Genomic DNA, 14,508 nt, shown 5'->3' with positions numbered 1-14,508 from the left:
CATTGGACAAAGGATTAATCCCCAAAATATATAAACAGCTCATGCAGCTCACTATTAAAAAAACAAACAACCCAATGACCCAGCAATCCCACTACTAGGCATATACCCAGAGAAAACTATAATTCAAAAAGACACATGTACCCCAATGTTCATTGCAGCACTATTTACAATAGCCAGGTCATGGAAGCAACCTAAATGCCCATGGACAGACGAATGGATAAAGATAATGTGGTACCTATATACAGTGGAATATTACTCAGCCATTAAAAGGAACGAAATTTGTAGAGATGTGGCTGGATCTAGAGACTGTCATACAGAGTGAAGTAAGTCAGAAAGAAAAAAACAAACTGTATATTAACGCATATATGTGGAACCTAGAAAAATGGTACAGATGAACCGGTTTGCATGGCAGAAATAGAGACACAGATGAAGAGAACAAATGTATGGACACCAAGGGGGGAAAATGGTGGGGGGATGGGTGGTGGTCATGGTGTGATGAATTGGGAGATTGGGATTGACATATATACACTAATATATATAAAATAGATAACTAATATGAACCTGCTGTGTAAAAAAATAAATACAATTAAGTTAGAAAGAAAGAAAGAAGAAAGAAATGGGTCAATGGAATGAAATAGAGTCCGGAAGTAATCACGTAACATAAACATACAATTAATTTTTGACAAAGGCAATTCAGTAAAGAAAGGGTAGCCTTTCTCAACAAATCCTGCTGGAACAAATGGATATCCATATGTAAAAAATTTTTTCTTAGTTAACTTGATCCATACCTCACACCATACAAAAAAATTATTTAACTAAAAATGATTCATAAAACTAAATGTAAAACCTGGTATTATAAAAATTTCTAGAAGAAAACATAAGGGAAAAATCCTTGTGTCCTTGGTTTAGGCAACAGTTTTCTGGATATGCTACCAAACCCATTAAATAACAAATTGATAACTTGGTCATCATAAAAATTAAAACTAAAAACTGCTATTGAAAAGTCACTGTTAAGAAAATGAAAATACAAGCCACAGACTGGGAGAAAAATCTTTGCAAAGTATAACTGACAAAGAACTTGGAACTACAATATCTAAAGAATTTCCGGGACTTCCCTGGTTGTGCAGTGGTTAAGAATCCGCTTGCCAATGCAGGGGACATGGGTTCAAGCCCTGGTCCGGGAAGATCCCGCATGCTGCAGAACAACTAAGCCTGTGAGCCACAACTACTGAGCCTGTGCTCTAGAGCCGGCAAGCCACAACTACTGAGCCTGTGTGCCACAACTACTGAAGCCCGCACACCTAGAGCCCGTACTCTGCAACAAGAGAAGCCACCATAATGAGAAGCCTGCGCACCACAATGAAGAGTAGCCCCCGCTCTCCACAACTAGAGAAAGCCTGAGCACAAGAATGAAGACCCAGCAGAGACAAAAGTAAAAAAAAAAAATTATATAAAATAAAAAAACAGAAGAAAACCATTAAGAAAATAAAAGAAACTATTAAAAATCAGTATAAGTAAGAATTAGAAAAATTCAGAAATGTGATAATTGGAAAAAATTAAGATTTTAAAAAGTAAGCTTACAAAACTCAGGAAAAAGAATAAACTAAAAGTTATTTCTGAAATGAAAAGTAAACTAGAATGGGGGCTTCCCTGGTGGCACAGTGCTTAGGAGTCCGCCTGTCAATGCAGGGGACACGGGTTCGATCCCTGGTCCAGGAAGATCCCACATACTGTGGAACAACTGAGCCCGTGTGCCACAACTAGTGAGCCTGTGCTCTAGAGCCCACGAGCCACAACTACTGAGCCCACGCCATGACTACTGAAGCCCACGTCCCTAGAGCCCATGCTCCGCAACAAGAGAAGCCACTGCAATGAGAAGCCTGCGCACTGCAACGATGAGTAGCCCCCACTCTCCGCAACTAGAGAAAGCCTGCACACAGCAACGAAGACCCAATTAATCCAAAAAATAAATAAATGAATAAAAATCTAAAAAAAAAATTTAACAGAGCCTCAGGGACCTATGGGATTCTAACAAAAGATCTAACATTCTTGTCATCATAGCCCTGGAGAAAAAGGTAAAAGAGATGAAAAAGTACTTGAATGGTTGAACACTACCCAAATTTAGCAAACCCCAAACAGGATAAAGGCAAAGAAATCCACTTCAAGACACCTCATAATCAAACTTCTGAAACTAAAGACAAAGAGTAGAATTGCAAAAGCAGTGAGAAAGAAATGACACCGTACCTATCAGAGAAAAACAATTCGAATGATAATAGATTTCTCATCAGAAACTGTGGAAGCCATAAAGAAGTGGCACATTTTTTTACGTGCTGAAAGAAAATAACTGTCAAGCCAGAATCCTGGGACTTCCCTGGTGGTCCAGTGGCTAAGGTGCCACTCTCCCAATGCAGGGAGCCCATTTTTGATCCCTGGTCAGGGAACTAGATCCCACATGCCGCAACTAAAAGTTCACATGCTGCAACTAAAAGAGTCCACATGATGCAATTAAAAGAGCCCGTGGGACTTCCCTGGTGGTGCAGTGCTTAAGAATCTGCCTGCCAATGCAGGGGACACAGGCTCGAGCCCTGGTCCAGGAAGATCCCACATGCCACGGAGCAACTAAGCCCATGCACCACGACTACTGAGCCTGTGCTCTAGAGCCTGTGAGCCACAACTACTGAGCCCGTGTGCCACAACTACTGAAGCCTGCATGCCTAGAGCCCATGGTCTGCAACAAGAGAAGCTACCACAGTGAGAAGCCCACGCACCATAACGAAGAGTGGCCCCTGCTCTCCACAAGTAGAGAAAGCCTGCGTTCAACAGCAAAGACCCAACGCAGCCCAAAATAAATAAATTAAATTAATTAATTTTAAAAAAAGTTCGCATACCACAACTAAAAGAGTCTGCACGCTGCAACTAAAGATCCTGCATGCTGCAATGAAGGTTCCGTGTGTCACAACTAAGACCCAGCACAACCAAATAAGTAAAATTAAAAAAAAAAAAAGTCGGAATCCTATATTCAGCAAAAATAACCTTCAGGAATGAAGGGGAAATCAAGATATCAATATTTTCAGATGGAAAACTTAGGGAATTTGTCACCAGAACAACTACGTTAAAAGGATGGCTAAAGAAGTTATTAAAATGTAAAGGAAATGATAACAGAAGGAATTTTAGATTATCTGGAAGGAGGAAAAAACAATGGACAGGTGAAAATATGGGGGGACTTCCTTGGTGTTCCAGTGGTTAAGATTCCATGCTCCCCATGCAGGGGGCACGGGTTCAGTCCCTGATCAGGGAACTAAGATCCTGCATGCTGCACAGCACAGCCAAAAAAAAAAATTAAAAATAAAATAAGATTTTAAAAAAAGATGAAAATATGGGTAAATATAATAGGCTTTATGGCTCTCCCTGAGTTTTCCAAGTTGTTTTTGAATAATACTGATGTGGTTCTCAAAGTATGTAGAAGACATAGTTAAGACAATTATATTATAAATGAGGGAAGATAAAGGGACTTAAGGTAGGTACACTTTCTATACTTCACTTGAACTGGTAAAATGTCAACACCAGTAAACTTTAATGTGTATGTATAATGTTCCTAGAATAAGGAACAAGTAATCCTTAGGAAGATAGAAAGAAAAAAAAACAGAGATATGAAGGACAGAGGGAACAAAAAGAAGACAGAAAATTAAGTGGCAGATTTAAGCCCTAACATTATTGATAATTACATTAAATGTAAATGGTCTAAATACCTGAATTTAAAAAGTGACCCAACTATATCTTGTCACTTCAAATATAACAGTATAGGTAGGTTGAAAATAAAAGGATGGAAAAAGATATACTATGCAAACATTAACCAAAAGAAATCAGGAGTGGCTATATTAATATCAGATAAAGTAGATCTCAGAGCAAGAAATTTGTCAAGAACAGAGAATGATATTACACAATGATAAAAGAGTCAATCCTAAATGTGTATGCACCAATCAACAGAGTTGCAAAATATGTGAAGCAAAAACTGATAGAACTGAAAGGAGAAATAGATAAATTAATAATTACAGTTGTAGACTTCAATACCCATCTCTCAACGGGTGATAAAACAAGTAGCCATAAAGTCATCAAAGATACAGAACTCCACAACACCATCAACCAACAGGATCTAATCAGATTTATAGAACAATCCACCCAGCAACAGCAGAATATACATTCTTTTCAATCACCAAAAAACCCACATTTACCAAGATAGATCATATTCTGAGGATCACAAAACCTCAACAAATGTAAAAAAAAAAATGAAATCATGCAGAGTATGTTCTCTGAACACAATGGACTCAAACTAGAAATCAGTAACAGAAAGATAACAGGAAAATCTCCAAACACTTGAAAACTAAACCATACACTTATAAATAAAAAGAGGACATTTCAAAGAAATTTTTTAAAATACATCAAGCTCAGTGAAAATGAAATGTTCTGGCAACCCATTCCATAATCAGGTGATTACAAGGAGTAACTTTTATTAAAAGTCAAAAAAGAGGGCTTTCCTGGTGGCACAGTGGTTGGGAGTCCGCCTGCCGATGCAGGGAACACGGGTTCGTGCCCCCCTCCGGGAAGATCCCACATGCTGCGAAGCGGCTGGGCCCGTGAGCCATGGCCGCTGAGCCTGCTGCGCGTCCGGAGCCTGTGCTCCGCAACGGGAGAGGCCACAACAGTGAGAGGCCCGCATACCGCAAAAAAAAAAAAAAAAAAAAGTCAAAAAAGAATTTTAAAAAATCACAGTTTATTTGTGTATTTGAATATTGTTGTAAGAACAGTTTATTGATTCCAGTTGCTACTGCTGCTCTTGAGAAGTTTCTTAGAATAGTCAATGGAATTGACAGGTTAGCAATTTTACTGAAAGAAGGCAAGAAAAAATTAATGAAATAAACATATAATTTATTGTATTACTTCTCCAAACATCACTGACCCATCAAGAGAATACTCAGACATGAGCAAGAGTAATAAAATTCTATCAGGTCTGATATTTTGCCAACTTTCAGTCATATAAAAACAGCTTTACGGGCTTCCCTGGTGGCACAGTGGTTGAGAGTCCACCTACCGATGCAGGGGACACAGGTTCGTGCCCCGGTCCGGGAGGATCCCACATGCCGCGGAGCGGCTGGGCCCGTGAGCCATGGCCGCTGGGCCTGCGCGTCCGGAGCCTGTGCTCCGCAATGGGAGAGGCCCGCGTACCGCAAAAACAAAATAAAACAAAACAGCTTTACACATATTTTTCATTTTTATTATGAAGGTGTATTTGTGGAAATAAGAAGTGAACATATTTTATTTAACAAATTGTAATTTGATTTATATCTTTAAAATATTTAGATACACAGCATGTCTGTTTTTCATTTCTTCTCTTGCCCTAGCCCAGCAGATGTTAGGGGTGGGCCTGGTCCTAACCTCCTTGACCCTCAGACCCTCAGCTTCCTTTTCCGGAAAAGGAGGATAACACTCCTGAGCTCATGAATTCGGATGAACTAGGAACCTGAGCAAATATGGCTAATATAAGTTCCCTCACTCTCCTGAGGAGGAATTCATGTTCTAGGAGTGTTTTGGAGTTTTTGTTTTGTTTTTCTTTCTTTAAAATTTTATTTTTTGGCCTATTCACGGGAGACGAATGTGTTTATACACGGGAATCTCGTGGGTAAGGAAGTGGTTGAAAACACCGAAGGGAGACTTGTGTGATAGGGCGGGGTGGGATCGGCTCCGAGGAACTGGCTTTGGTAGTGGGAATGGAGAAGAGGAATCCCCATCCGCCCCCGCAGGAAACGCTCCAGTGATTGGAGGTGTGTGTGCTTGTGTGTGCCGGTGTGTGAGGAGGGGGTTAGCTCTGACTCCCGCAGACATCACCACGCATGACGAAGCTACTTCCCCTCACGCGGTCCAAGGCGCACACGCGCGATCCACGGCCACGCCTGCACACACTCGACACACACAGGGTAACCGAGGGTCCGGTTGCCATGGCGAGCAGGAGCGCGAGAGCCCTGCCGCCCCGCCCGCCCCCGGCCGAGCCCGGTCAACTCCATCTCTGATTGGCCGCAGCTTCCTCATTATGCAAATCATTTGCGTAGACCCGGCGGCCAGCTGCCTTACGTCATCAAACACGGGGGCTGGGGCTCGGGGCTCAGCTCGGGGAGAGCTCGGGCGGGAGCCCAGAGAGCGAGGCGCGGGGACCTGAAGCCAGACCCCAGCATCCCGCCGCTTCGGCCCGGGCCTGCCCCGCCCCCTGCCCCGCCCTTTTCCAGCCCGCCCCACCCTTTCTACGCCTCTCCATCCGGACCCCGCCCCCGGTGCAGCCCCCCCCGCCCTCGCTGCCCGGGTCTCGCCCCCTCCCCCCCTGGCCCTCGCCACCGGTCCAGGGAGGGGACGGCGGGACAGACGGGACAGGCGGGAGGGCGGACCGGGCGGGGATATGGCCGCGGCGCCCGGGGGGTCTGCGCCGCCCGCCGGCCCCGGCCCGCGCCTGGGTTTCAGCACCGCGGACAGCGGCGTCGGCATGAGCGGGCTAAACCCGGGTCCTGCCGTGCCCATGAAGGACCACGACGCCATCAAGCTCTTCGTGGGGCAGATCCCGAGGGGCTTGGACGAGCAGGACCTCAAGCCGCTGTTCGAGGAGTTCGGCCGCATCTACGAGCTGACGGTGCTGAAGGACCGGCTCACCGGCCTCCACAAAGGTGCGCGGGGTCAGCCCAGCCCAGCCCAGCCCAGCCCTGCCCAGCCCTGCCCAGCCCCATTCCGATTAGAGTGCGGCCCAGCCCAAATCCCAGCCTCAATCCCAGCCCCAACCCTAGCCCTACCGAGAGCCAGTCCAACACCAGTCTAATACCAGCTCACTTCAGCCCTGTCTTCCCAGATCACAGAACCCCCAACCCAGAATTTTCTCTCTGACATCCTCCCTCTGATCATCACTCTGGTCCCAACATGTACTCCACTCTAACCTCCAACTCCCTACCCTTCACGTCTCACACCCCAACACTCCTCGCCTTTCAGCTGGACTTCCCTCTATCCCTCCCATCAGACATCTCAAATCCTGGAATTTGGAAACTTATTCCACCTTCTAGGTCTCTGACACCTTCAATCTCCCAAACTCTGGAGCCAATCATTCCTGAACCACCATCCCTCCACCCCCATCTGGTGCCACCCGACTCAGGCCTAACCACCTTCACACACATTTTGGGCTTGCACCCCTCATTCTGGCCTCCAAGACCAGTCAACCCCCAGAACCTTCTTTTGATTCACACTGCCAACCTAAAATCTCACAGACCCAAACTCTCCCCTTCTTCAGAACCCATGCCTGTCTAAGTCACAAAATCCAATTCCCCTCACAGGAGGCTCTCAGCACCAAATCTCGCCTTCATGCTTAACAATAGCCCCAATCTCTCCTACTCCCATCCAGAATCCCAACACTGTCTTCCTTTTCTGATTTGAGTCCAGAACTCTGATCTCAGCTGGGAACTCTAGCCACCTTGTGCCCCCTCATCTCAAGTTTCTTCTCAGCTGAACCTACACTTCTTTTACCCCCTAATCTTCCCACTCCTGTGACACATATTTGTCCCTTCCCAATCCTCTTTATGGCCTCCTGCTTTCCCTCCCTCACAGGGTGCTCCTGGACCAGAGCCTGTGGACCAGAGCCTCAGGGTGGGTCAGGTTGAAGAGGCAGAAAGGGGTCTTCTCCCTGCCCTTGCTAGAGAGAGACACACCACGGTCCTGTCCAGCCACACCCCTTTCCTCCTGTAGGAATAGGGAGGAGGCTTGTTTACATGCAGAAAAGTCTGTCCAGGCTGGGCTGGAGTAAGAGAGCCAGAGACACATGTCATACATGGGCAGGGGAAGGAAATTATTTGAGAAGAAACACCTTTTTCTCTCCCCACCTTCACCATGCTGCAGTTTCAGGGTTTGGGGAGTGGGGGGAGGGTCCCCAACTATCCTCCATGATCTTTCCAGGAGAGAAGTGGTGGGCCCTGGGTAACAGCTAAATGTACTTTCCTAAGGGCTAAGAGCTGGAATCAGGCTGCCACCTTTTCAACTCAGAGGCTTTGGAGAGTTCCTAGGCACACTAACATAGAGGCTCCAGGAAAATGCCCATAGAAGATCGGGGAGCAGCTATGAAGCAGTGTATCTTCCACCCTCCTGGGTGGGGTCATTTTTAGAGGGGCATGAACTGACAAGACCATACCATCCAGATTCCTTCTAACACAGTCCAGCTGCCCAGCTGTACACCCATCCACAGCAATTTATTTTCTTATTTTCTAGACATTTATTTCAGTATGTAAGTACAAGCTAATCTTTCTGAGCCATCTGTACAGTAAGGGAAGTGTATAGAATACCTTTAATTCTCACTCAAACACCATCAGTCTCTGAACTGTTCCCTCATCCTTTCTCTCTACACTTAGTTCTAATTCTTCCTGTTTTTTTCCATTCATCTGTCCTTCAAGCCATGCTTCTCTGTCTTTTTATCCCCCCATTCTTCCACTCCCTATCCCAGGTAGTCACACAGGGCTCCTTTAGGCAGCAACTAGACCCTCGAGCCTTTCTGAGAGGGCCCCAGCCCTGCCCAGTTCTGACGTCAGCTAATATGGCTTGGTGGCAGTAGATGGAGCAGAGATGTAAGCGGAATCAGGTGTTTGGTGATTTATCCCCAAACCAACCCACAGCTCTTGAAGGCGGGGTTGCCTTGCAAGATCACTGGGGAGGGTCTCCAAGTCAACATATTCTTCACCTTCTCCCCAGCAACAGTGATGTCCAAAAGCCAGAGTGACTCGTTTTCTTTTTGATGGCTGAATACCACGGGGAGCAGCCACAGTGCTTTGAAAACAAGCTCAGCCTAGGAGTTTGGAGATTCCAAACCCTATCCTGCCACTTGTATACTCTCTGGGCTTCAGTTTCCTTATTGATATAAGAGTTTGTCCCAGGAGTTCTCAAGGTCACTTTAAGCCAATGAATGGCAGATATCCGCCCACCTTAAGAGGGCAACCACATAGGAGACATTGGAGAAAATGTTCCCATTTGCCTTTGAAGTCTGCTGAGGTCTAAGTGGAAAACTGCACCAAGCTCCTAATGGCTTCCCACATCCACTTTCTCTTCCTTCAGTCTTTCTCCTTCCTACACTCAGAAGGCTGTTTTTGAAAACACAGACCTAATGTCACAACCCTTTAGTGGCTCTCCACTGTTCTTAGGAAAAAGTTCAAAATCCAGACTGAGGTTATAGATGAGCTGATCCCTGCATACCTCACTGACCACTCTGCCCCTAAGTTACCAATCTCCAACCATACTAGCCTTCCATCCATTTCCCCAACACACTGAATTCTTCACTCAGTCATCACATGTATTATTCTCTCTGCTTGAAATAATCGCCACACTTTTTGGGTTTTGGGGTTTTTTTTTGTTTTTTTTTTTTTCTGCGGTACGCGGGCCTCTCACTGTTGTGGCCTCTCCCGTTGTGGAGCACGGGCTCCGGACGCGCAGGCTCAGCGGCCATGGCTCACGGGCCCAGCCGCTCCGCGGCATGTGGGATCCTCCCGGACCGGGGCACGAACCCGTGTCCCCTGCATCGGCAGGTGGACTCTCAACCACTGCGCCACCAGGAAAGCCCCCTCGCCACACTTTTTGTTACCTCATTAACACCCGTTTGTTATTGAGAATTCAGTGTGTTCTTTGAGACATTCCTCAACCTTGTGGAGTTAGATACATCCCCCTCATGATCCTTTACATGATCCCTCTGAGGGAAGGAAATGTATCTGTCTTGTTGCCACTTTACATTCAAGCCGTCATAATGTCCCACCATAATAAGTATTCAATAAATCTTTTCTGAATGAGTGAGTGCTCAATGACTTTTGGAAAGGAAGAAATCTTGGCCCTGTGCTTCCTAGCAGGCTACAGGTTCTGAGGCTGGACAAAGAGGGGGTAGGACTGATCCTTTGGCTCAACTCCAACTCCTTCTCTCCCCTGTATCTACTGGTTCTTTTAGAGAAGTCAAATTTGGGGCACAATAACTATTTAAGAGGCCCTATCTTGAAGTCCTGGGGGAGCTGACATATCAAGTCCTTTGGATAGGATTGGAAGTCCCTAGAAGCTCCTACCTATAGGACACCCTTAAACCAGTCCCATCTTGCAAGCCTCAAAATTATCCCTTCCTCAGACTCAAACTAGGAGGAGGTGTTAGGAAGGAGTTCTGGGGTCCTGGGGTCCCAACCTTTCTCCTCCTCTTCTGTCTCCTCCCATCTGAAACTGAGTTGGGAAGGAATTGAGGCTGATTCTGAGAGACTTTGGGAGTATGAATCCAAAATGGAAAGGGGAGGCTGGGGTTAAAGCTGAAGGCAAAGCTGCTTAGGGAGGTCTAACCCTAACAGGATTTATGTCTGGAGTGGGGAGGGGAGATGTGGGATTGTATTAGCATGTGACTGGGTGTGGGTACACATGTTCCGTAGGCAAGAGGCCACGAGCAATTGAGAAGGAGCCAGAGCCTGGGACACAGGCACACGAAGCCCCTCCCTTCAGAGAAGGTGGGAGGCAGAGAAGCCTTCTCAGAAGTAGTGTCCTTGTTTAAAGGAGAGTGGCCTTGAGTTTGTCAACTTAATGGGGTCTTTCCAGGAAGAGTATCTGGGGGTTTCAGGAAACCCCCTGAGCCAGCCTCTTCCTCCCCAGGCTGTGCCTTCCTCACCTACTGCGCCCGGGACTCTGCTCTCAAGGCCCAGAGTGCACTGCACGAGCAGAAGACCCTGCCAGGGGTAAGTCCACCAGGGTTGGCGGGGGGGAATCACCTCAGGCTGGGGACATGCCCTATGTGCATGCCAAAGCAGCATATAGGGGCTGGGCTGGGACCAGGAACTAGAAGAAGAGTCGTCTTTCCAGGAGAGGACTTACCTGTACCCTTAACAGCTACAGGTTATGTGTTATGTTCAGTCTTCTGATCCAGAGAAATGGGCTTAAGACTCTTGGGCTAAGTGTACCACGCCCATATTTAGGAAAGGCATTACTGTTGTGAGCTATGCTAGAGTTTGTCCATGTTGGCTAAAATCATGATTTGAGGTGTCATTTGTCACTGGTGTGAGCATATATGCAGATACATGGAGGAGAGGCTCTGCTGGTCTGGTATCCCACTTCCTCCAGTTCTAGGGTCCTTGATGGCACTTCCCTCTGGTCCTCTTCCTGTAATGTTTTTTGGGGTGTCTTGACTCACCAAGTTTGCTTTCCCTCCACACCCCAAACACTTAGCTAAAGTTAAGAGAGAGCTGATTCCACAGGCAGCTAGGCTACTGTGTATCAATGGCACTTGATATGGCCTTGGCTAATGGCTAATCACTGGACAAAAGGCAAAGTGGGACCTACTGTGGAAGAAGAAAGTGGTGATTGTTAGGAACTAGTGTGGGTTCACCAAGAACAAGTCATACTACACAACCTCATTCTTTCTTGTCCAAGGAGTGATATGTCTAGAACAAGAATGCTATTCAAATGTCCTGGGCAGGCCAAACCTGGGACTCATATCCAGTTCCAGGCCTCAGATTTAAGAGGGTCATTAGCCTACCAGAAAGAGACTAGGATGGGATGGGGACATAAAATATATTATGGAATTATAATTTGAAGAATTGGGAATATTTAGCTGGAGAAAATAGGGTTTAGTGGGGGCTGCAATAGGGAGGCATCATAACATAATAATTAAGAATACTAGTTTTTTGAGACTCACAGACTGGATTTGAATCCCAGCTCTGCCATTTACCACTTCTCTGTCTTCAGATACATTATTAGAAAATTTCCTCATCTATAAGGAGTGGGTTATACTAACACTTAGTTCACTGGGCTATTGTGAGGATTAACTGAGGCTTAGCAAGTGCCTGGCACAGAGTAAGATCTTGATACATATTACTGTTGGGGTGGGTAACCGCTTTCAGGTCCTGAAGAGGGATTTGGTTTCCTATGGGTGGCCTCACAGTGCAGGAGCAGGATCAGTGGGGTATAAAGAACAGATGCACTAATTTCAGCTCAGTGTAAAGAAGTCATTTCTCTGAATTGGAGCTCTCCAGCAATAAGACAGGCTTTACTTAGAGCTGATCAGGCTGTCATTGGGGTGTCAGATCCTAGAACCAATCCTTGTAATTGAAGGAACTTGAGCCTCACTCTTGAAGACTCAGTGTCAAGTAACACTAACTTATCACCCTCGCCAGTCCTCTGTATGCAGGCTCTGGAGTCAGACAGACCTGGGTGTCGATCCAGGCCCTACCACTCACTAACTCTATGACCTTGAGCAAGGCTTTACCTCTCTAAGCCTAAGCTTCCTCATCTGTGAAACTGAACTTGTAGGGTTGTTATAATAATTAAATGAACTAAGTCGTCATGTAAAGTGCTTAACACAGATCTTGGCAGACAATAAGTACTCAATACAGGTTAGCTGCTGGTGGTGGTGGTGGTGGTAGTAGTAGTAGTAGTAGTAGTAGTAGTAGTATTAACAGCAGCATTACTAGGAGCAATAGTAGAAGTCATTACTCATCCAACCTTGGGAGTAAATGACTTCTGTCACTAGAATTGAGTCAATGATACGAACGGTAACACTCCATGTGGGAAACATCATGGTAAAGGTGCAGAGACAAGAGGAACAGATGGGTGTGAAATGAGGCTGGGAGTGTAGAGGAGGGGCCCCCCATGTGAGCAGGGGCCAGACCAGAGAGAAGATCCACAGAGGGCAGTGGCTGAAGAGGAAGCTTTGAACTCCAGGCTGAGGGGTTTGGACTTTATCCTGAAAGCCAATGGAAGGCACTGAAAAAATTAAGATGAACTTTGGGAGAACAAATCCCCTCCTCAGGGACTTCCCTGGTGGTCCAGTGGTTAAGAATCCATCTTGCAATGCAGGGGATGCCAGTTCAATCCCTGGTCAGGGAACTAAGATCCCACATGCCGCGGGGCAACTAAGCCTGCACGCCACAGCTAGAGAGAAGCCCGTGCACCAGAACGAAGAGCCTGCGCACTGCAACGAAAGATCCCGTGTGCCGCAACTAAGACCCGATGCAGCCAATAAATAAATAAATGAATGTTAAAAAAAAAAAAAATCCCCTCCTCAACCAGCCACAGGGCTCCACAAGAGATGGGGTACCTAGGGTACTCTAGGAGGCTGAGGGCACCTGAGATAAGGACAGTGAAGCCCTATACTACTGGGACAATTTCTGGGAGATAAAAGAGAAATAATAATAACTAACATATATTGATACCAACAGTGTTCCTAGCACTTTACAGGTTCAAATTCATTTAATCCTCTATGAAGAAGGTATTGTTATTGGCATTCCCATTTTATAGATGAGGAAACTGAGTCATAGAAAACAAGTGACTTGCCCAAGGTCATGTAGTTACTAATGGGAAGATGTGGGCTTTGAGTGCAAGTAGTCTGGCTCCAGAACTCATTCACTTAACCACTGCACTGTTACCTGAGCCAAGCTGGTCGCAGACAGGGGTCTAAAGTTCTGGAGGGGATGGTGACTGGGTACATCTGCCCCCTCTCACCCTTTCATCTACAGGCTTCCAACATGGCCTGACTTCCTCTTGTACTGCCAGGATTGGCTTTATTCACCCTCCTCAGCTTAACAAAGTGAAAATTAATATTTAATTATTCTCCTAAATGAAAATCGATGGCCCTGTTGGCCAGCCCCAGCAATGGCCGAGTCATCAATCTTTCCTCTGGGCCTGCCAGGGGCAGCAGTAGCTTTAGTCATCTGGCCTCAGGCCCACCAGCATGGAGAAGAGGGTGCCCAGCTCTCTATAGGCACTGGGTCCTGGGCACACCTGCCATCTGCTGGAGAAGCAGGGACAAGACTTCAATCTGGGCTCTGACTGGAGGCAGGCAGGACTGTCGCTGTAGGACTAGGAAAGGCTGGGTCAAACCTAAAGAGAAAGCCTGAACCGCTAGGAGAAATTTCATGTTATCTGCTGGGCTGGGACCTCCCCTCGGGCCCCCTCCATGAGCTCCCTGCTAATTTCTGTCACCTATCAAAGCTTGACTCCCTACTCAGGACTTCCTTCAAACCTCAGTGGTCTGTCCCATCTTCTACAGCTTCTTCCCCATGAAGCTAGAGTTACTTCTTTCAGCCGCACTTTAGGCTCCAGAATCCACCTGAAGAAAGTGAGGCCCAACTTCAGCCTCGCCTTCTGGGATTCAGAAGGTTCCCTCCTGCCCCTGCACTTGTCTCCCTCCATGCTCATGCTCTCCTTTCCCCTGGGCATCCATCCCTTCAAACACCATGAAGGAGACAGACATAACTGAGTACATTTGCTTTTGCAGGTTGTGCCCTGCACAAAACAGCTTGAGTGGAAAAGGCAAACAGGGGCTGAAATCCAGCCATGCTGTATTGGCCAAGCCATGCACATTATCACAGGACTGTGTCAGCCCAGAGGAAGGGGGACATTTTTCCTAATTTGCCCACAGGGTTGCCTCTTTTTTTTTTTTTTTTTTTTTTTTTTTTTTTTTTTTTTTTTTTTTTGCGGTACGCGGGC

General features: G+C 46.4%; 1 protein-coding gene across 1 annotated transcript in view; it reads left to right on the top strand.

The window, feature by feature from the left end:
• Positions 1 to 6,375: 6,375 nt before the first annotated feature.
• Positions 6,376 to 14,508, top strand: part of CELF6 (CUGBP Elav-like family member 6) — a 30,243-nt gene continuing 22,110 nt past the window's right edge. The window contains exons 1-2 of the mRNA XM_024128802.2: positions 6,376 to 6,707; positions 10,678 to 10,760. Of these exons, the coding sequence (XP_023984570.1) occupies positions 6,446 to 6,707; positions 10,678 to 10,760 (345 nt within the window). The 5' untranslated portion in view covers positions 6,376 to 6,445. The remainder of the gene's footprint in view (positions 6,708 to 10,677; positions 10,761 to 14,508) is intronic.

Source organism: Physeter macrocephalus, chromosome 11 (genome assembly GCF_002837175.3).
Source record: "Physeter macrocephalus isolate SW-GA chromosome 11, ASM283717v5, whole genome shotgun sequence".
Lineage (NCBI taxonomy): Eukaryota > Metazoa > Chordata > Mammalia > Artiodactyla > Physeteridae > Physeter > Physeter macrocephalus.
Note: the sequence above shows the minus strand (reverse complement) of the source record. Positions and strands in the feature narration are given on the sequence as shown.